Source organism: Mytilus trossulus, unplaced genomic scaffold (genome assembly GCF_036588685.1).
Source record: "Mytilus trossulus isolate FHL-02 unplaced genomic scaffold, PNRI_Mtr1.1.1.hap1 h1tg000122l__unscaffolded, whole genome shotgun sequence".
Taxonomy (NCBI): Eukaryota; Metazoa; Mollusca; class Bivalvia; order Mytilida; family Mytilidae; genus Mytilus; species Mytilus trossulus.
This window is the reverse complement of record NW_026963298.1, coordinates 1,246,937-1,271,074: the sequence shown is the minus strand read 5'-3', so window position 1 is coordinate 1,271,074 and position 24,138 is coordinate 1,246,937. Positions and strand designations below refer to the sequence as shown.

The window sequence follows — 24,138 nt, the reverse complement described above, 5'->3', positions numbered from 1 at the left end:
CGTCATCCATTAATGTTGTTGTGTTTCATTGTTTATTTTTCAGCAAAACGCTGCAGAAAAAGTCCAGCGTCCGATAAATTTGTTATACGGTTAACTACTGACCCCCTACGGATCCATAGAGGGTGAATAAAATTCATAGGGGACTCGGCCTCTGGCCTCACCCCCTATGGATTTTACTAACCCTCTATGGATCCGTATGGGGTCAGTAGCGAACCATATAACTTATAATAGAAATCTATGAAATTTAAACACAAGGTTTATGACCATAAAAGGAAGGTTGGTATTGATTTTGGGAGTTTTGGTTCTAACAGTTTAGGAATAAGGGCCAAAATTAAACTTTGTTTGATTTCATCAAAAATTGAATAATTGGGATTCTTTGATATGCCAAATCTAACTGTGTATGTAGATTCTTAATTTTTGGTCCTGTTTTCAAATGGGTCTACATTAAAGTCCAAAGGGTCCAAAATTAAACTTAGTTTGATTTTAACAAAAATTGAATTCTTAGGGTTCTTTGATATGCTGAATCCAAACATGTTCTTAGATTTTTTATTATGGGCCCAGTTTTCAAGTTGGTCCAAATCAGGATGTAATCTTTACCATTCAGTGATAACAAGCACATTTTTACATTTTGATATTTTATGATGACTATTTAAATGAGTAATTATTGTCGCAAACTCCATTAAAAATTTGAATTGAGATCAGTTTTGGAATAAAGGATAGGGGGATGTGGAAAAAAATGGGGGGGGGGGTCAATTTTCTCATTTGAAATTTCATAAATAAAAAGAAATTTCTACAAATTTTTTTTTGAGAGGATTAATATTCAACAGCATAGTGAATTGCTCTAAGGCAAAACAAAAATTTTAAGTTCATTAGACCACATTCATTCTATTTCAGAAACCTATGCTGTGTCAACTAATTAATCACAATCCAAATTTAGAGCTGTATCCAGCTTGAATGTTGTGTCCATACTTGCCCCAACCATTCAGGGTTCAACCTCTGCGGTCGTATAAAGCTGCGCCCTGCGGAGCATCTGGTTTGATTTATGAGTTTGACTGTCCTTTTGGTATCTTTCGTCCCTCTTTTAGATAGATCGTTGTTCAGTAGCAAATATTTCAATCATATTAAGATGATACACTATTTTAATTGAAAGACTGGTAGCCTTAGTAATGTTACAGATATTCTCTTATAGTGACAGGTGTTTTGATGTAGAAGACCAGTGCAGCTAATTAAAGTTCTGGTATTTTGTATGCTCACTTTTTCCTTGGCAATAAAATATGACAAAAATATGACTGAGACATACATGTTTAACAGAAACAGAACTGCATCTTGAAACTATATAAAATACAGGTTGACATGGCTGATAACATTCAGGTCATATTGTATGAGAGAAATATGTCCACCTGTTTAGCCATTGTTACATTGTAACATACATTTGTACTTCTCACGTCCAAATGTGTTACAGATTTTTGATAATTTCTTGAGCTGTTAATTACAGAAATCTCCAAAAAAGCCATATATTGATAAGCTTATATTAGTATCATTGACTGTGGAGGGTAAATTTGTTTAATATTTTTTCTGCCATTTTTGGGGAAAATTTTGACAAAGTAAAAGAAAGTAGCAACCATGAGATAGGGAAGAGGAGGGGTGGGGGATGTCTTAATTATTTTTAATGATGGCCTAGGAATATGGAATTTTGATCATTTATCTTAAAAACTTTAATAGACATAATATATGATACACATGTAGGTCACCGTGGTGGGTGATAAGGCACTTTAAATATTAGAATAATGAATAGCACAAGATCTACAAAAAAGTCATAAAGGCTGAACAATTGGAATGATGGATAATTCTTGTTAGTTTTTGCATACTTTCTCAAAAGATTAAATGAGATAGGCTAAGAAAACTATACAGCAAAAAGGATCAATAATGCAAGATCTAAAATAAAAAGAAAGTCTTATCAACTGACGAAAAGAAAACTTACTATGTTTTTGAGCTTTTGCCTATCAATGCAAACGCTATAATAGATTTATAGGTAGAATTTGTGACAAATTTCAAGTTAGAGATTTATAAAGAAAAATTTGCCAACAATTTCCATGCAACCCTTAATAATCAGATTTTAACCAATGAAGAACTGAGATCAATCGAACCACAAGTTGATTAAATTTTTTTATACAATGGGTGCAGAAAGGGATAAATTGACCAAGAATTAGATAAACATTTTTCTCCCACCGATCAGAAAATGTGAAATACATGTAGCACAAAAATTTGAGAAAGTTTATTATTTGGACAATAAACTGTATAAACCCGTCTAACAACATTTATTTGGACGAAAAATAACAATTCAAAACAAAAATATAAAATTTCATTTGCCATTCAAACCAGTAAAATCTCATTTCAAGCCAGACAGAAAGTTTACTGATTTTAACCACAGATTTGTTGCCTTCTCAACACCACTTAAATTTATATTGAACTAGTACTGGTACCTTTAAAACACTTTTAATATCAAACATGCTCTGGCAAAGTATTTAAGTTGAATGCCATGATAAATATTCTTCTGTTACAACACTTTAATACCAAACATGCTATTGCACAGTTATTTAAGTTGAATGCCATGATAAATATTCTTCTGTAAGTAATCAATCTTTATCAAATGTTCTAAAGGTTTGGAATAAGATAACCTCGGCCAATATTTACAATTTGTGAAAGTTTCAGTCAATATTTAATCTCCACTGATATATCTTTTTATAACAGGTAATCTATAAACCTTTCTGTTTTAATGCATTTATTTAAACAGTATTTTCTGCTGGAATTATAAATTGTATGCCCCTGCACAAATCAATATTTTTTTGACAATTTATTGTAAGTTTTCGTGTAAGCCATTTTTGTATACCTTGATCATTGTTTCATGGCATTATCTATTCTTTTAAATTCTTTACTTTTGAAATACATCTAAGAGAATTTTATTGTGTAATAGAATAAAAAGCTTAGTCATTTAGCAATGGAAACATTTAACATTTATACCATATATTTCCTTTCTAAAAGAAAAGGAATTTTGTAATTGTTGGCACCCAAAGTTTTCCTCATTATTAAGTTGAACAGTAACCTATATATAGTTGCAAAAATCTATCTTTAATTTGGACTGGTGGATAGTTGTCTTATTGGTAGCCGTACCACATCTCTTGATTAAGTTAAGTGTCTGATAAACTTATGGTTGACTATTTTAAGTGATGTATTGAATTTGAAATACCATTCTGACATAATTCATAACATGACTGGTACCCATTTTATTCTGCTACTATATAAAAAAAAAATATATATATACAAAAGTTGTTAATTTACTATAAACATCAGATATCATTGTCAACAGAGAAACTTAGTTGGTTTAAATCTGATATTTACTATTACAATGTATTGCTTTTTTTTTTGTAAATTTTCCTTTGATCTTGCTGCCATTATGACTTTCCTTTCTCAGCTGGGTTGTGTGATATGAAAATTATTGCTAGAAACTTAGGGGGCACATCATTGATATGAAATTGACAATTAATTGTCATACATGTAGGTTAATAATACACAGGTTATCATTGGTCATCTCAACTCAATTGCTGTTCTACACTTTTGCCATAACGGATCAAGCGAGAAATTTCCAAAATCAATCTCAATGAGATGATCAACGATAATCTATAAATCTAAAAAGTGTAGACCCTTGTTAGTAATCAGGTGGAAGAGGTTAGCAGGAAATTAAACCTCTCTTACACAACATAATAAGGCAAACTATGTAATTGGAAATTAATTATTTTTCATAAAGAGGTTGAACATATATAAGTCAATAAAATGACTTTTAATGACTCATGTAATCTTTTGACAGCTACAATTATACACATTTAATGACATATATTGACATTTATTATTATGTGAATTTTGTTAGGAAATGAATATCTCAGTTTAATAATTGCTGAAACATTTGTATGATTTGATTATACTGTAAACAAATCCCAAGAGTGTAAATGCTTTGAAGTTTTGTATATTTTGTATGTTTTCTGATTTAATTCATTGTAAAAACTTATTGAATTTATAATTCTGGACATATTAAATTCAAACAATCTCCTAAAGAACAAGAATTTAAATTCTAATTGCGAGCTCATTTTGTGGAATATTTTTTTCATTTTAAAAGTTTGAATATGAGCTTGGTTTCTCTCAGGCTTTCAAAAAAGAGCTTGCATCTCACTCAGGCTTTGACAATGAGCTTGGATGTATTGAGTCGTGCTTTAACACTGACCTTGAAGTTATCACTCTTGCAGTGACAATCTGAGATTAGTTCTCTGACACAAGCTTACACTTTCTGACACGTTTCAAGTTTGTGGACCCAAGTGTGGGACATTTTTTGTCAGTGTAATCAAAGTATCTCTGCATGTAAACATATCAACAATTAAGTTCACCTGGATTTTACCTGAAGTACATTGATTAGTATACCTAGATTTCAAAAAGAAATATGGATACTTGTTTTAAAATTCTAACCAAGATGAATTCTATATAATATTCACAATAAAAGAGAGGATTTATTTATACTAATCTTGCCAAAATGAATTATTTGTAAGTATGAACTAGTTATATTTTTTTTTAATTTTAAGATAAATATGGGGAAAATATCTCACAACTCAAATTTATATATAAAGAACACATCAGAATTTCATGGAACATTTTAATAATAAGGATACACTATGTTGATGTACATTAAAGTTTAGACAGGAAATTATTCAAATTTCTTTCTAGGAGTTATGCCCCTGTGAATTAAGAATAATGGCCTAAATAAAGTCTGAAACATTTTGTTATTGCAACCCCACTTATTCGGAAACCACAAAACTGAATTTCATGAAACTGTAGTTATTGAGGACAAAATTACAATATAGATGTGCATACTGTGGGTATCAATTTTGGTGGATTGAGGAAACATTTAATATTCGTGGATATTTGAATTCGTGACTTTTCCAAAGTCTTTATACAAGTCTACAGAAAACCTGTACTTCGTTGAACTTTTTAATTTGTGGTTCACCTTTTACCACAAAATCCACGAAAATTGGTATCCCGCGAATATTAATGAATCCACAGTATTCTTATGTAGAATTGGTATCCCACGATTATGAATGAATCCACAGTATTCTTATGTACAATTGGTATCCCACGATTATGAATGAATCCACAGTATTCTTATGTAGAATTGGTTGGTATCCCACGATTATGAATGAATCCACAGTATTCTTATGTAGGAGTATTTTGAATCTGATGAAAATTTTGAATGGTCTAAGTAATCACTAGTCAACACTGAGGTTGTGAATTCAAACCTAATTTATGACAAAATGCAATTCAACTTTTTTTCTATGTATATTAACTATGATGTCCTATTTTCCTCTAAATATGCATTGTTTTATATACATTGAAGATACCCTCCCTGAGACTTCATCAATCAATATTGAAAAAAAATGCTTAACATTTGTTTAAAGAAAGCAAAATCACAAAAATACTGAACTTAGAGGGGGAAAAAATCAAAATGGAAAGTCCCTAATCAATTTGGCAAAAAACAATTGGATAAAAACTGTCATATTCCTGACTTGGGACAAGCATTTTCAAATGCAGAACATGGTGGATTAAACCTGGTTTTATAGCTAGCTATAAACCTCTTACAAGTCTGAACGTCTCATAATTATATTATATTGACCAATGTTTGTACCAAAACAAAGTTACAGACCAAATTGGTATGAGTCCAGATTTAACTGGCATTCAAGTCAGTGAATATCAAACAATCAAAAATCATGTTTCAGCCAAATTTTACTATCTTACTTAGGCCCTTGGCTCCTCCGGGAACCATAGGCCATTGACGAACTCCTTCCATCTAACTTGATTTGGCGCCAGTGGTGTTAAGAACATATAATTTGTTTCTGTAAAATTTCTTGTCCTAAATAAAATGATTTATTACAAAATGTTTTAGGTCAATCTTATATAAAGTTTTCCCCTTAAACATGACTAATTGATTATTTTTCTGTAAAAGTTGGAAGTTTTTCACAGTTTAGTTGACGTGCATTTCAAACAAAGCATTCTTAGTTTTCTTCAGTTTATACAACTTGTAAGAACAATATCTGTTTGTTTAGTTTGTTAGAAGATTTTTATCTTGGTAAGGGTATAAATACAGAGTATTGATTTTAATCCTTCAAAAATCTGGCAGTGCAGCTGCATGTATTTCATTTAAAACATTCTCTAGGTAAGTGTAATAATTTATTAAATTTGGAGAAAATCTTATTTTTTTCAATAGTATATGTGTCATTTTGGTCTCTTGTGGAGAGTTGTCCCATTTGCAATCATACCACATCTTCTTTTATAGTCAACAAAAAAGTTGCTTCTGGTTCTTAATAGAATTGAAACCTAAAAGTATATGCTATATATTGATGATTTTTACTTATTATTCTCATAAATGTTGAAATTTATGTTAAATCCTTCAAAGGGAAACATTAGATATGCATGTTATATAATAGTCTAAAGAAATTGAATTCTAAAAATGTCCCAAAAAAAAGTATTGATAATGTTTGATGTCTTATTTAAAGATTTTTTTTTAAGATAATGAAAATCTATATTTTTATGCCCCCATCAGGCCCATGCCAGCTAGGAAATACAACTGAAAGTTTGGGGGCTCATTGATTTACCCCTGTCTGTCCCTAAATTTGTCTGTCCCAGCTAAATTCCAAATAACTCCCCTACATTTTGAATGCTAGAAAGTTTTCACTTTGTTGGAGGTTTGTACATAAAATTGAAAATGGAAATGGGGAATGTATCAAAGAGACAACAACCCATGTATATATATATTGATTGAATGATTGGTGTTTGCTTTATTCCTTATGAGCATATTAAGGTGTGCATGTGGTCAGGGTTTTGATTTTCATTTATATTTGCTCCATGGCACAAAATCAGTAAATTCACAACAGAAAACACAAATAGCAGAGCAACAATGCTTGTATTGCTGTTCTTCATTTCAAAGTCTATGTGAGGTCTTCCAGGGGCAGATGCAGCCCATTTTAAAAAAGGGGGGTTCCCAACCCAGGACAAAAAGGGGGGGTTCCAACTATATGTCCCCATTCAAATGCATTGATTGTCCAAAAAGAAGGGGGGTTCCAACCCCCCGAACCCTCCCCCTGGATCCGCCACTATCTTTAACATGAAGAAAAATATTACTGCAGCCCCATTAATTACCAGTTTAAGTGAATTTTCTACAAATTTATAGTATAGATATGTTTGGCTAAAGAATTGCTATGTTTATGCCCTACAAAGGGGCATATATAATGTTTCTTGGTCTGTGGCTCAATTCGTCCATTTGTATGTCTGTCCCACTTCAGGTTAAAGTTTTTGGTCAAGGTCACTAAGTTTCAGTTGAAGTTGAAGCCCAATCAACTTGAACCTTAGTACACTGTGTTTCCTTTGCTATTATCTCTCTAATTTTAAAGCCCAATTATAGATATGACCCCAATTTGAGGGTAACATTGAACATAGAAAAGGATTGTACTATGCATGGACACATTCTTATTATATACTATCGAAATTACATGCCGGGGAGAGATATCTCTGTTTTAACAGTTTATTTTATGTAGACAAGCACCCACAGTGCCCATTATATTATTAATTTTATTAATCACCATTTTCAAATTTACCAATTTTATTATTCATTACACAATTGCATGTATAAGACCTCTTTGTAGCAAATATTTAAAATTCTCTATAAGATCATTAAAGATGGTTAAGAAGAATAGCATTGATTTAAACAATTTACTTAAAACATGCTATAAATAATGAAACTTAATAGAAAATCTTATTAAAAATCTCTGAGATTGAAAGTGTATTGATTTATATTAAAGTTTTATATCTAAAGACATTGTACATGTATTTTGTAGCTAAGATTTCAATTTAATGTTCACATGCAGAGCTCTGGTGTACATGGGTACCAAAATTTGTATTCCTTAAACTATTTGAATTTGTGATTTCCTCTAAACACAAAATCCATAAAATTGGAATACCAGAAACTTTTAAATGAATCCACAGTACATACTGTACCTAAAATAAAATAAAAATAAGATTTGCATTTTAAAGGTTTTTTTTTTTATAAATGAATATATCTGCTGCATATATATTATAGGTAAACATGCAGGCTTTTCTCAGTGTTGAAGACTGTTCACATATAGCTGTTTCTGTGTCATTTGGTCTCTTGTGGAGACTTGTATTATTGAAAATCATTCCACAGCTTTTAATTAATTTAATTCTCAGAAAAGAGTGATAAGTATTTATATTAAATATGACTAATGAAAATAAAGGTGTTATCTCCCCTATTAGAAAAAAGAAGAGTTATCTCCCCTTATAAAAACAGAAGAGTTATCCCCTCTTGATAAGTGTCTATAGGGGTAAATTCAGTAAAAAATCTCCCATTGACTTTAATGCTAATCTATGTTTGGAAATAAATTTATACCTGATTTACCTTTCGAAATTAAAATCTTTCATATATCATTCATGAAAGTACAAATGTAGCCCTATCTTTTGCAACAATAAAAACATAGGGTCATGCGGCATTTTTGGGCATTCACATGGCCTTGTTTACAAACAATGTAGATTCTCACTGAATTCCCATACTGACCCCCATTACTTTTCAACCCTGAAGGGAAAAAAATATGTACATTCAGCATTTATTTTTTATTTTTTTTCAACTCTAGTTTTGATCCATCTACCAACAAATATTTATTACAAACATTATCTACCAATCAGAAGATCATATAACTTCAGTGTTATACAGAAAGCTCTCCCCTAAATGGGTGGTCCCTGATGACGTATATTTATTTACTGAATTTACCCCTATAAGAGACTTCTTTACTTCTTTTCCATCTGTTTTTGTAATAAACATGTAATGTATCCAATTTTCAAGTTCCAGTTTCAATACAACCTTCAAAAATGCTGAATTTGTAAAGATAGAGCAAAATTTATACTACAGCCCATACTGCGGCCAATGTATATTTGGTATATACAGTTGGGCATTCACTGTTTTTAAAAGAATGGTGTAAAATACTATGTTTGATAAATATGAATTGTTTTCTGTGTTTGCTTTGAGTAGTATTGCAAGTACATCTATAAACTAAAGTCTTGGTGTACTCTTAGTTATTTTTTTTCCTTATATGGAAGATTTTGGTTAAATACCATGAAAATACCACAAAAAGACTTTTCAAAGGCTTTTTTAAGCAGTTTCATACCAAATAAAACAACAATTATGTTTCATTATAATAAATCTGTGTTTTAATTACTTGTAAATTTCACAAAATGTCATTGACAATCACTCTGCAGAAATTCCTGTTACCCCAACATCAGGATGGGTTCTTCGCCAAAACTAGACAGCTAGAACTGAAGTAGAAAAAAGTGCCAAATATGAAAAAATAAGATTAGGTATGACCAAAATTTACATTTGGGAGATTGAAGTAACAATTTAGAGTATGTAAAAGCAATAATTTAACTTAAAAATCCAATTACAAACATTTCAACACTTGTTTCATAGATGAAGGACCTGTAATCATGAAAACTTGTCTAGTATATTCTTTAAATAAAGAAACGCAAAGCGTTATATAAAAATAAATGCATATCTTCATGCGGTCAGATTATTCGAGTGTTAAAATACTAGAAAAGTGCTTATTTACCACTTATTCTACAACTTAACATGGGGAACACAGCTAAAAAAAACACTCCGTCAAAGGGAGGTAATCCATTTTTTTCATATGATTTTATACATTATGAGAAGAAATATGTGTAAAATGTGATGTAAATGGACAGAATATTCATGCCTTTCATTGATATCATGACTCTCAAGTGTAATTTCTATTGTTTCTTTCAATCTGGACACAAAAACTGATTTTTACAATATACTTCATGCTTCTCTCACAGTTCACTGAGTGCATCCTGGATAGCCGCAGTTAAAGATAGAAATTTGTGTAAAAAACAGCTTTAAATGGTTTCAAAATGCTTCCTTTACATTAACATTTACAGGAAATGAGTTTTGTGATTATTGTGTGGCCTTGGACAAGTACAGTGAAAAAGTGCATATTTTCCTATAGGGGTAAATTCAGTAAAAAATCTCCCATTGACTTAAATGCTAATCTATGTTTGGAAATAAATTTATACCTGATTTACCTTTCGAAATTAAAATCTTTCATATATCATTCATGAAAGTACAAATGTAGCCCTATCTTTTGCAATAATAAAAACATTAAGGGTCATGCGGCATTTTTGGGCATTCACATGGCCTTGTTTACAAACAATGTAGATTCGCACTGAATTCCCATACTGACCCCCATTACTTTTCAACCCTGAAGGGAAAAAAATATGTACATTCAGCATTTATTTTTTTTTTTTTTTCAACTCTAGTTTTGATCCATCTACCAACAAATATTTATTACAAACATTATCTACCAATCAGAAGACCATATAACTTCAGTGTTATACAGAAAGCTCTCCCCTAAATGGGCGATCCCTGATGACGTATATTTATTTTCTGAATTTACCCCTATAACATGCATTCTGAAAAAGTTAAATCTCTTCTTTTATTAGTCATAGTTGTCTAAACACTCGTACAAGTATGTGTAACATGTAGACATTGAATCAGAAGAATATTAATTTTAGAAGTTTTGTAAATGACATGATATATGATTTATTTAATTAAAGTTATGAAATTATTATTTTGTTAAAAATCATAAAACTCTCATGCAAGTGACAGTTGAAGATTAAGTTTCAGCTTAGTGACAAGTGTGAACAGTATGTCAACCATAACTCAGACTTATTCAATGTTATTGACATAATACTTTTAACGAATAATCAAGAACTAGAAAAATTCACAAGTACTTTTTAATAAATTAAAAATATTAAAATTTTGATTTAATAATCAGTCAAAATAATAGTCCAAAGAATTATTGTTTTTAAAAAAAAAAAGAGATTATAATTATGGATATAATATTGATATTATATGAAATATTAGTGATAAAAAAAAAACTTTCAAAGAAGTAATTGATTGTATTAAAGATGATTATAGTTATTTGAAGTTTTAGATTTCAGATTGTTCAAGTTTGAACATTATCAAAATCATTATACATTTTATATTCATAATTGCTACTTTGTTGGTGGAGCGTTTTAAAGATCATTTTGATTTTAATGAATTTATAATAACAATTCACAAATTGCTTTTCATAAAGAGTTTTAAATGAGACTGTTATAGTAGATATAAACTGTTATGCTATTTAACCGGTAACCATAATTTGTTATTTAAGAATCTGATTTCCCAAGTGGAAATTCTTACAGATTTGGCAAATACAGTGGAACCAGGCTTAACTTAACCTCTTTGGGACTTATTTTTTTTTATTGATTGAGGTCACTTTTTAGCTCATCGTTCCAAAGGATAGTGAGCTTAAGCCATCACTTGGCTTCCGTTGGTGTCTGTCATCGTCGTCATTGTCTGTCTGGTGTAAACTATTTCAAACATCTTTTCCTCTAAAACTACTGAACCAATTCCAACAAAACTTAAGCTGAATGATCCTTAATAGGGTATCTAGAATATAGTTTGTGTTTTATTTTCTGTTTCGTCAAAAAACATGGCTGTCATGACTAAAAATAGAACATAGGGGTACAATGTAATTTTTGGCTTATATTTCAAAAACCGAAGCAGTTAGTTAATATGACTAAAATTGTCAATTGACCCCTTAAAGAGTTATTGTCCTTTAAGGACAATTTTACACAATTTGTTTAAAAAACAGACTACGAGTTAATTGGACACTTAGACTCTTAAAACCAAAGATAAATGCCAAAAAATGAAGGTGAGCGATTCTGCAGGCTCTTGAGAGCCTCTTTTTTTAGCTCACCTGTCCCGAAGGGACAAGTGAGCTTATGCCATAACTTGGCGTCTGTCGTCTGTCATCGTCCGTCGTCGTCTGTCGTCGTAAACTATTTCAAGAATCTTCTCCTCTGAAACTACTGGGCCAAATACTTTCAAACTTTAACTGAATGTTTCTTAGGGTATCTAATTTATAAATTGTATCCGAAGTTTTGATCCATCAACAAACATGGTTGCCATTGCTAAAAATAGAACATAGGGGTCTAATGCAGTTTTTGGCTTATAACTCAAAAACCAAAGCATTTATAGCAAATCTGACATGGGGTAATATTGTTTATCAGGTCAAGATCTATCTGCCCTGAAATTTTCAGATAAATCAGACAACCCGTTGTTGGGTTGCTGCCCCTGAATTGATAATTTTAAGGAAATTTTGCTGTTTTTGGTTATTATCTTGAATATTATTATAGATAGAGATAAACTGTAAACTGGAATAATGTTCAGCAAAGTAAGAATTACAAATAAGTCAACATGACGGAAATGGTCAGTTGACACCTTTAGGAGTTATTGCCCTTTATAGTCAATTTTTAACCATTTTTCGTAAATCTTAGTAATCTTTTACAAAAATCTTCTCCTCTGAAACTACTTGGCCAAATACTTCCAAACTTTAACTGAATGTTCCTTAGGGTATCTTGTTTGTAAATTGTATCCGAAGTTATGATCTATCAACAAACATGGTCGCCATTGCTAAAAATAGATCATAGGGGTCAAATGCAGTTTTTGGCTTATAACTCAAAAACCAAAGCATTTAGAGCAAATCTGACACGGGTTACCGTTGTTTATCAGGTCAAGATCTATCTGCCCTGAAATTTTCAGATGAATCAGACAACACGTTGTTGGGTTGCTGCCCCTGAATTTGTAATTTTAAGGAAATTTTGCTGTTTTTGGTTATTATCTTGAATATTATTATAGATAGAGATAAACTGTAAACAGGAATAATGTTCAGCAAAGTAAGATTTACAAATAAGTCAATATGACGGAAATGGTCAGTTGACCCCTTTAGGAGTTATTGCCCTTTATAGTCAATTTTTAACCATTTTTCGTAAATCTTAGTAATCTTTTACAAAAATCTTCTTCTCTGAAACTACTGGGCCAATTACTTCCAAACTTTCACTGAATGTTCCTTAGGGTATCTAGTTTGTAAATTGTATCTGAAGTTGTGATCTATCAACAAACATGGTCGCCATTGCTAAAAATAGAACATAGGGGTCAAATGCAGTTTTTGGCTTATAACTCAAAAACCAAAGCATTTAGAGCAAATCTGACATTGAATAATATTGTTTATCAGGTCAAGATCTATCTGCCCTGAAATTTTCAGATGAATCAGACAACCTGTTGTTGGGTTGCTGCCCCTGAATTGATAATTTTAAGGAAATTTTGCTGTTTTTGTTTATTATCTTGAATATAATTATAGATAGAAATAAACTGTAAACAGCAATAATGTTCAGCAAAGTAAGATCTTCAATTAAGTCAATTTGACCAAAATTGTCAATTGACCCCTTAAGGAGTTATTGCCCTTTAAAGACTTTTTTCACAATTTGTTCATCATGTTGACTTACTTTAAAAAATCTTCTCCTTTGAAACTGCTTTATCAATTTCAGCCAAACTTAGGCTAAATGAGTTTCAGAGTATCTAGTATAAATTTTATATTTTATTTCCTTGTATGTCAAGAAACATAGCTCCTATGGCTAAAATAGAACATAGGAGAAAATGATTATTTTTTTTAGCTTTTGAAGAAAATAGGACGATCCAAAAAACATTTAGATAAATTGAAAAGCCAAAATAATCATTGATGAGAGATTTAACCAAAAGAATTAAGGTGAGCGATTCAGGCTCTTGAGAGCCTCTTGTTTTTAAAGCTTTCTTTTATTGATTTTAACTCTAGTCAGTCTGAGCTTTAACAGAATTTTACAGGATCACTTCTAAAGTTGATTAAACTGTTTCATGAATTATTTAGTTTTATTCTTTTTTGCTGATTTGACATCACGATTGACACAGACATGGTTAAAAAATTGATTGTTCATTAAATTGCCTCTTTAATCTAGTTTGATATAGTCACATGATCTCATTTTTATAAGAGAATCTGTAACATTACTGACAGCTAAAAAAATTATACGTTCAGTGATTATGTGGAATCTTAACAAATTTGAAAAATTGTGCTTAAGGCTTACTCAGAACTCACTCTTTTTACTTTATTTGATGGAATAGTGACATTCGTGTAATAATTCTTTTGAACAATATATACTCACTCAGAATCTTTCAGTGTATATTAAGGAAGCTAGCTTGTGATTTTTAAAGTAATGAACTTTTTTTCATATATTTTTTTTGCAATCCCATGGGTGTCTACTTTCAATAATATACAAATATGGACTTACTAAGAACTTTTCAGTGTATATTTATCTGTTTGACTATTTGATGGAGTTGTTACATACACTGGATAACAACATTGAGCATGTGGATGTAGGTCGTAGGATGTAGAGGTTTAGTATTCAACACAGATTTCTAGTAGGAACTTTAAGTTCACAGATTTCTAATAGGAACTTTAAGTTCACAGATTTCTAATAGGAACTTTAAGTTCACAGATTTGTAATAGGAACTTTAAGTTCACAGATTTCTAATAGGAACTTTAAGTTCACAGATTTGTAATAGGAACTTTAAGTTCAAAGATTTGTAACAGGAACTTTAAGTTCACAGATTTGTAATAGGAACTTTAAGTTCACAGATTTGTAACAGGAACTTTAAGTTCACAGATTTGTAATAGGAACTTTAAGTTCACAGATTTCTATTAGGAACTTTAAGTTCACAGATTTGTAATAGGAACTTTAAGTTCACAGATTTGTAACAGGAACTTTAAGTTCACAGATTTGTAACAGGAACTTTAAGTTCACAGATTTCTAATAGGAACTTTAAGTTCACAGATTTGTAATAGGAACTTTAAGTTCACAGATTTGTAACAGGAACTTTAAGTTCACAGATTTGTAACAGGAACTTTAAGTTCACAGATTTCTAATAGGAACTTTACGTTCACAGATTTGTAATAGGAACTTTAAGTTCACAGATTTGTAACAGGAACTTTAAGTTCACAGATTTGTAACAGGAACTTTAAGTTCACAGATTTCTAATAGGAACTTTAAGTTCACAGATTTCTAATAGGAACTTTAAGTTCACAGATTTGTAATAGGAACTTTAAGTTCACAGATTTGTAACAGGAACTTTAAGTTCACAGATTTGTAACAGGAACTTTAAGTTCACAGATTTCTAATAGGAACTTTAAGTTCACAGATTTCTAATAGGAACTTTAAGTTCACAGATTTGTAATAGGAACTTTAAGTTCACAGATTTGTAACAGGAACTTTAAGTTCACAGATCTGTAACAGGAACTTTAAGTTCACAGATTTCTAATAGGAACTTTAAGTTTTATTTAAGATTATATAAATGAAAACCAATACCTCAATAACTATTGACATTTAAAATACAGTTCAAACTACTTGTATATAATTTTTCCGTTTTATTTATTTATGATAAAGTATTCAGTGGAATTTAAATTTAGTGTTTTAGGTCAGAGAGTCGTATTGAAATTAATAAATGAATTTAAAAAGTGACGATTGTGTCAACATAGATTGGAAACAATATTTTAGATTATATCTGTGACATAGAGAGACGTCGAGATCAATACATATTTAAATCACAAATATATTGTATTAACTAAAAGTGTTTATATATCATGTAGAAAATGCATGGATGATCGATGTTAACAAGAAACATTGCATATTGTAACATCTAAGTGATATACTCAGAACTCTACAAGTTTACATGGATATTTAAGTTTTGGAAACAATATTTTAGATAATATCTTTGACATAGAGAGACTTAAAACCGTCAACTGTGATCATGATCAATATATTGAATATTCAAATCAGAAATATATAGTATTAACTAAAAGTCAGTTTATATATCATGTATAAAGCATTTAAAATGCACAAATGATGTTTACACAAAATACTGCATTTAATAACATTGAAGTGATCTACTCAAAACTCTACAAGTTTTTGTGTATTTCTAAGTTTTGGAAACAATATTTGATGTTTATGTAAAACTTTGCATTTAAGTGATATACTCTACAAGTTTTTTGTGGATATAAGTTTTGAATTCAAATGATACTAATGTAGTTTAATTGGCATAAATATTTATAAAAGTGTTTATATCATGTATAAAATGCATGAATGATGTTGACACAAAATACTGCTTTTAGTAACATTGAACATGTTGAAGTGTTATACTCTACACATTTTTTATGGATATAAGTTTTGAATTCAAATACTACTTGTAGATTAATGGACATAAATATTTATGTTTTGACAGTTTGTTCAAGGATTAAATCATTAGAAGTCAAATATGTTATGATTTATAGGAAGAAGAAAAAACAAGTTTAAAATTCTATTCAAGGATTTGGAGGATGTTTAAGTTGATCTTTTAAAAATTTATAATGGTGAACGTGTGTAAAAGGAATTCAATGGATGTGAAACTATTTGAAATGAGATAAATTTATTCATGTTAAAAAGCAAGCAAATGATTTTTTTCATCTTGAAAAGCAAATAACTTTTTCCGTATACATATCATAATAGATTTGCTTGCTCTTATTCTGTATGAGATTTTGATAGAGCTACTTTGAGGAAAGAAAGATTTTTGTTGTCGGATTTCTGTATCTAAGTTCAGTGTTACCCCTGCAATATGTTCTGTTGTTAACTCAAATAAACTGTGTGATACCCCTTTATAATGAAGTCTGACATAACATGTTACAAAGATTAACATTTATAAACTGGAATATAGCAGTAGTTCTAAGTTAAAGTGCAATTATAAAAATGACTTCTGCTGCAGTGCTGCCACCTATTCACCTCCATAATTTAGGGAGGTCCCATACTATGTATGAGAGCAGTAACAGACATACAGTATTACAATACGTTACTGGAGTTCATATGTAAGTATCATGATGGACCCTGAGTGCTGCCACCTAGTAGTCACCTCCATAATTTAGGGAGGTCCCATACTATGTATGAGAGCAGTAACAGACATACAGTATTACAATATGTTACTGGAGTTCATATGTAAGTATCATGATGGACCCTGAGTGCTGCCACCTAGTAGTCACCTCCATAATTTAGGGAGGTCCCATACTATGTATGAGAGCAGTAACAGACATACAGTATTACAATACGTTACTGGAGTTCATATGTAAGTATCATGATGGACCCTGAGTGCTGCTACCTAGCATTCAAGGTCACCTCCAATAATTTAAGGAGGTTCCAATTACTGTGTTTTACATAGATTCAGTCTGTCTTATAAGTTATCCACACTTTTTTCTTTGTGCTTGAAGATATTGTTTTGATATTAAGTACATTGTTTTATCATGACAAAATACAGATCAAGTTCATTTTTGATCCAATCTGATAATTTTGTGCAGAGTTACAGTCCTTGGACTTTAAAAAATCATTCAAATATTCAGTTTTCCATACTTATTCGGTTAACGTTGTGCTTAAAGAGATTGATTTAATAATTGGTATATTGTTCTATCACAACAAGTTATAGATCAAGTCTAAGGCCATAATAAATAATAGGTTTGTTTGCCCAAACGCTACCTACCCAGAAAAAAGCTGCCTACTCAAATTCTTTTATTGTCCTGATTTGAAGAAGTTTTTTTTTAATCAAATATGCATGAAGACTAATAAACATCTGATACTTCAATTTCTTTTTTTGAAAAAAAAAAGAAACTGCCTACCTACCTACTCACTGTCTCAACCTTCGGGTAGGGTTTGGGCAAACCAAAATATTTTTAAGTGTGGCCTAAATTTTGTTCTGGTCTGACTATTTTGTCCAACTATGGTCTTTGGTCTTCGAAAATTCACTCAAATAATTAGTTTTCCACATTTATTTGTTTCATACATGAAGATGTTGATTTGATAATTGGTAAATAGATTTATTATGATAAGTCATTGAGGAAATTTGAATTTGGTTCAGTCTGATAATTTTGTGCAGAAATATCATGGATTGTGGACCAAGAAAATTCTCTAAAATAATCAGTTTTCCACACTTTTCATCATGCTTATAAGAGATCAAGTCTTAATATTTGTTATATAGTTTGCACCATGACAAGTTATACTGATCAAGTCAGTATATTGTTTTGAGGACAATTATTCTCGAACTGGTAGCTGTGAGTGAGTGAGTGAGTGTATGGCCATGCAACGCTCTCAGAATGCTTGTTAAAGTATAAGTTGAATATGTAGGGTATTTATAACTTTAAACAGTATAAAATAATGAGATGTGGTATGATTACCAATGTGAGACAACTACAAGCGTGACAAGAGAAATGGTAGAAGCAATTTTGGACCAATGAGTATCTAGAAAGATTTCAAGTCTCAGGTACGAAGCATTTGATTTGAGGAGGCAGTCTGAGATATTTGAGAGAAAAAAAATTGACCCTGATTCTTGCCTTAAACAAAAACTCTGGCCGTACCTGGATTGAAAACAATAGTCTTGTCCACTTTTTTGCTACTAAAAATAAAAATTTCCAACAAAATTATTTAGCATTAAATGAACATGATGAATAAAAACGGACGTATTTTTTTGTTGCCGGGTTTGCATGTCTGACCGGAATGTCTGTTTCGCCGGACTTATATATATTGAATACTTTTTTTCAAGACCAGACTGTAACCTGCCTGGCGGGTGTGACCTTTATGTCTCCATTTGTCGACCATCAATCATAACTTTGTTGTCATTTCAGACACTTTCGTAGTCTTTGGTGGATTTGGAACCCCTCACTTCGGTTCCCTTAGTTTTGTTGGGTGAAACATAATTAATCAGACATTTTGATAAAAACTGCTTGTTTGTCTTTTTTAACTCGTGTCGGTCGTATTGTAAATTTCATCGAATTTCCATGTCTATTTTTTACTGACAAGTCCTACCTCAAATATATCAGTACATAGCTTTAGATCAATACTATCATTTTATGATAGACAATTTTAAAATAGGGAGAATACAGCATACAAAATGTCAAACCCTTACACTTTACAGCAACTATAAAATGTACATGCCCCACGCCAGGAACCGTTTAAATAGTGCATATAACATTTATTGTTATGTTTTTTAGCCCAAAAAAGGTCCCAAATTTTTTTCGCCTCTCTCCGCTCGGCGAACTTTAAAATCTTCGCCCCCCCCTTTCCAAAATCCTGGATCCGCCCCTGAGTATAGTAGCTTATCTCCCCTTTTATCATTTCAAATCCATTCAACTGCAACATGCATTTGCAAGAGAAATGGTAATTTGACAAATGAAAATCAGTATAGTAGATTATCTCCACTTTTATCATTTCAAATCCAATGCAACTGCAACATGTGCAAGAGAAATGGTATTTGACAAATGAGAATCAGTAAAGAAGATTACCTCCCCTTTTATCATTTCAAATCCAATGCAACTGCTACAGGAATGGTAAAAGCTATTTTTGTCAAATGAGAATCAGAAGATTACCTCCCTTTTATCATTTCAGATCTGATATAACTGCAAGGTTATCTCTACTTTTTGTTCTTTATTTCAGATCCACTCCATCAAGTTACAACAGATCTTCCCGCAGTAGTTTAGGGACCTCATCAAGAATTAACAGACCAAGAACAGCAGCTGCAGTTTTAACTAATAATGAGTATGTACATACCACTACAGGGAAATAACTCAGTAGTGTGTAAAAAAAAAAGGCAAAGGATACCAAAGGATACCAAAGGGAAATTCAAAATAGAAAATAACCTGGAAACATGGCTAAAAAAGGCAAACAAAAACAGCAGTAAACACAATTCAATATAAAAATTAAACACTATGCAACACAAACCCCACCAAAAACCTGGGGTTATCCCAGGTGCTCTGGAAGGTAAAGCAGATCTTGCTTCAAATGTAGCTCCCGTCATGTTGCTCATGTTATTACAATCCCGGTACATAGTCTTAATTCGCTAGAATATGTTGTTAAGTTACTAAAAGACAGGTATAGGATACCATAGCCTCATATGACATCCAATTGGAAAATTAACTGAAAACAATGGCTAAAACAAACACCAGTACGTACAACACCATATAAAAACTAAACACTGAGCAACTTGAAGCCTACCAAAAACTGGGGGTGATATACAATAATAGACTCCAACTCTTAAAGTTTAAGGGCTAGAATGTAATCCCCTTGTCCGTCCATTTATCAGCCTTTTTTGTCACTTTACTTTTACAATGAATTGAATGGATTCTAAATCATAAATGGAAGATTGCTTATTGGGATTTCAGGAAATTCTGTATACAGTAATATGTATCTAATATCAAATATGAGTTCACTTAGCATGCCTAGCATGTTATACTACTACATTAAAATTTGTTCTCCACAACATTCACACTTATTAGTTAAAACTCACTGCCTGAAATTCTAATGTTTAATTCTACTGATTTATATTATTATTATTAACTAGAGAGACTTCTGACCCAGTTTTTTTAAAGCAGTAACGTTATGTCTACAAGATTAAAAATTTATACGGATTATATGGTTATACTTATTAATTTTTATAACAGAGTTAAATCCGTGAGAGAGTTATTGTAACCAGTTTTATCTGATTAAAAGATTAACTCAGGACAAGGGTAACAGTTTAAACTAGATGATCTAAGTCAAAGTTAACTTGTTCTACATTTCTTTTAGTATGCATGGCATTGTGTATATCTGATTCTTTACAGTTATTCATATTAAATCTTTAGTACAAAAAGTATATATCTTCAAGGAAATCATGCATTGTGAGGAGGGATTCACCTTGGCTCTTAAAATATACAGATACGTACCTATGTGTAAAGGCTGTGTCATTGATTTTTGTTTTCTTAGACATTAATTACTCCATAAATGGCCCATATCATTCTAATTACAGTGGCGGATCCAGAAATTTTCATAAGTGGGGGCTCACTGACTGATCTAAGAGGGGGCACGCTTCAGTGATTCCCTATATAAGCAACCAATTTTTTTTCACCAAAAGGGGGGCCTCACCCCCCCCCCTAAATCCGCCCATGAATTATTCATATAATGCCAGTTGTTAAACTACAAAATAAATAATCATCCCAGTGTATGATGTTTTGTGGATTGTTTTCTCATTGACATATACCACACATATAGTTTTATTCAATATTTAGTCGAAATTCAAATTATAATTAAATGATCGAAAAATTTAGAGATAACGAAAAGGGGAAGGAAGCCCCATTTTAGATTATATAACTAAGAATCAGTCAATGAACATATCCAATGACAATTAAAAGTTATAACATACTTATTGTTCACTCTCATGTATGTATTTTTTCAATCAAGTTTATCTCTATAACACACATGACAATACATTGATATGATTATATCTCTATAACACACATAACAATGCATTGATATGATTATATCTCTACAGTCACATGACAATGCATAATATGATTATATCTCTACAGTCACATGACAATGCATTGATATGATTATATCTCTACAGTCACATGACAATGCATTGATATGATTATATCTCTACAGTCACATGACAATACATAATATGATTATATCTCTACCTCATTAAACTCTCTGTTAAACAGTCTTTTAAAGTGTAATCTTCAATATAAATTCAAAAATGGCAGTTCATTTTACTACCCAATGAGTTGGAACAATGATTTTGTATAAAAGAACAGATTTATAAGCTATTATAAAACTTTTGAAATTTTACATATTTGATCAGATTGGATTTCATTATTTGATGTATTTTCATGAATAAATATTTTGATTCAAACAGTCTGAGCAGAATATTACTGTTTATAATGTTTATAGCTATCAAAAAATCTAATTTAAGAAGTAGATATACAAAAGCTTAAGGATATTAAAAGATAGTTGAAAGAAAATGTTTAAGTTTTAATGCAAATAAATTAAAGATATTATACATGTTATACAAGGAACAAGCCCATTTGAGAATCCAAATCATGCAAAACATTGGTTTGTCATGGAACCATTATAAAAAGTGTGAAAGGTTTGATTAAGTAGGGGGGTGGGAGGGATCCTGATCCTGAAATCTGGGCTTAAAAACACAAAATCTATAGGTCCCGAAATTTAAATGAATTTAAATCCTGACATCCCGAAATTCCGAAAAAAGAATTCCCAGATCACGAAAGAGTCAATCCCGAAATCCCGAGCTTAAAAACACCAGATCCCAAAGTCTAAAATTAGGTCCTATCCCCCCTCCCCCTCGTGTATATCTTTGTTGTCCAACACACGCTCTTAATTTTTATAATGATTTTAATGACAAGTACATGTGAATAGCATTTAAACAAACATTGTTGAAGGCAGTACAGTGACCTATAGTTATTAATTTCTGTTTCATTGGTGGAGAGTTGTCTTGTTGAAAATTATACCACATCTTCTTTATCATGTTAATTGTGTTTCAGGTGTGACCGAGTTTCCCAGGTAGAACATGAACCGACCAGAAGACACAACTTAGAGAACCACATGCCTCTTAAGAGAGCAAGACCTCCACCATGGCAGAAAAACTTAGATGTTGGTATAATATTTTAACTCGACAAAAAAAAACCCACAAACAACTCAACCTATAAATATCTTTGCAATGATGGGAACATTTAGATTTAATTTGATGTTTTATAAAATGACCACAGAGACATGACCAATTATCTCATTAAGAACACCAGCTTTAAAATTTTAAACCACAATAATGATTCAAGCATTTATAGATACACGATGTGGTATGAGTGCTAATGAGAGAACTTTCCATCAAAGTCACAATTTGTTAAAGTAAACCATTATAGGTCAAGGTAGGGTCTTCAACACAGAGCCTTTGTTCACACCAAACAGCAAGATATTAAGCGCCCCAAAAAATAACTAGTGTAAATACCATTCAAACGGGGAAACCAACAGTCTAATCTATATAAAAAACTCAAAACGAGAAACATTATGAACCATATCTGATTCAACAAACAACAAACACTGAACAACAGGCTCCGTACAGTGACCTATAGTTGTTTATTTCTCTATCATTTGGTCTCTTGTAGAGTGTTGTCTCATTGACAATCATACCATTTTTTTTCCACTCTTATAAATTATTATGTGGTTATTTATGATCTGAATACCGGATAGTTCTGCAATTGGCTGATTATATTCCTTATCTACTTGTAGCCTCCCATGGTACCATTTGTTTGTGGTCCAGGATATATCTTGTCCAGAAGTAAAACAAAGTTTGCCATGACAATCAAAGATGAGTTCTTTGAACCTCCAGAAGAAGAAAGTGCCAGGTAACCATAACAACAGTGCCATCTTGTATTATTTACCTTTTGTTAAGATTTAGTATCAAATATTGACTGTTTATAAGATTTTGTATTTTGATATATTTTCATCAGTAAAAATTGGAGCACTTCAGAACACATTGTATGTGTGTGGATTATAACGATTGAAGTAACTGTATAGCAGGTTATTTTCGAGGGGTGTAAATTTTCACTTATTTTAGCAGATAGAACAAAAAATTGCCAAAAGGAATTCCGCCAATTCAAAAGTGCACATGCAAAAGAATTGATATAATTTTTGAATCCGCCAAAATATTTTGTATACCTAATTCAATGTACATTGTGAAATTTTACACCCGTGTAAGTAACCCCCTTTAAGGTATCATTGTCAGCAGATATATATAGCACACATACCTTACCCAGACTTATATACACAGCTTCAACTCTGACAATTTGTCCTTGTCTAATGTCTAAAGAATTTTGATCAGTTCATAATATATTTTTCTAAAGTTAAGTGCATGTGGTCATTTTTGCATATATTGAACCAGAGGTGGATTTAGAGCGGGTCCCCCCTTTTCTAGGATTAATTTGGTTAATTATATGAGAAATCACTGAAGCATGTCTGGAGCGGGCCCCCCCCTTAGACTGTCCACTTGATCCACCACTGTATACTTACCTCTACTTCTTGACCACAAACAACATATTTTTACATCCCAGAAAAAATACTTTTATTAAAGTCATAAGAAACCTCAAATAAAAAAAAATAATGCATATGTTTTTTATAACTCAATGGATAGTTTTCATTATAAAACTTATGTACATATACTTTTTTCTGAAGAAAATTCTTTAATTTATTCATATTCAGAAGAAGTTTACT

At 31.3% G+C, this 24,138-nt stretch overlaps 1 protein-coding gene across 4 annotated transcripts in view; it reads left to right on the top strand.

Moving 5' to 3' along the window:
- Positions 1-24,138, top strand: part of LOC134700147 (cingulin-like protein 1) — a 54,600-nt gene that overhangs the window by 9,909 nt on the left and 20,553 nt on the right. For 3 of the 4 annotated variants that reach the window (XM_063561511.1, XM_063561512.1, XM_063561510.1), the window contains exons 3-5: positions 19,534-19,635; positions 22,416-22,524; positions 23,158-23,273. In XM_063561511.1, the coding sequence (XP_063417581.1) occupies positions 19,534-19,635; positions 22,416-22,524; positions 23,158-23,273 (327 nt within the window). Of the gene's footprint in view, positions 1-6,145; positions 6,254-19,533; positions 19,636-22,415; positions 22,525-23,157; positions 23,274-24,138 lie in introns of those variants that run through there. The other variant, XM_063561513.1, reaches the window with a different exon arrangement.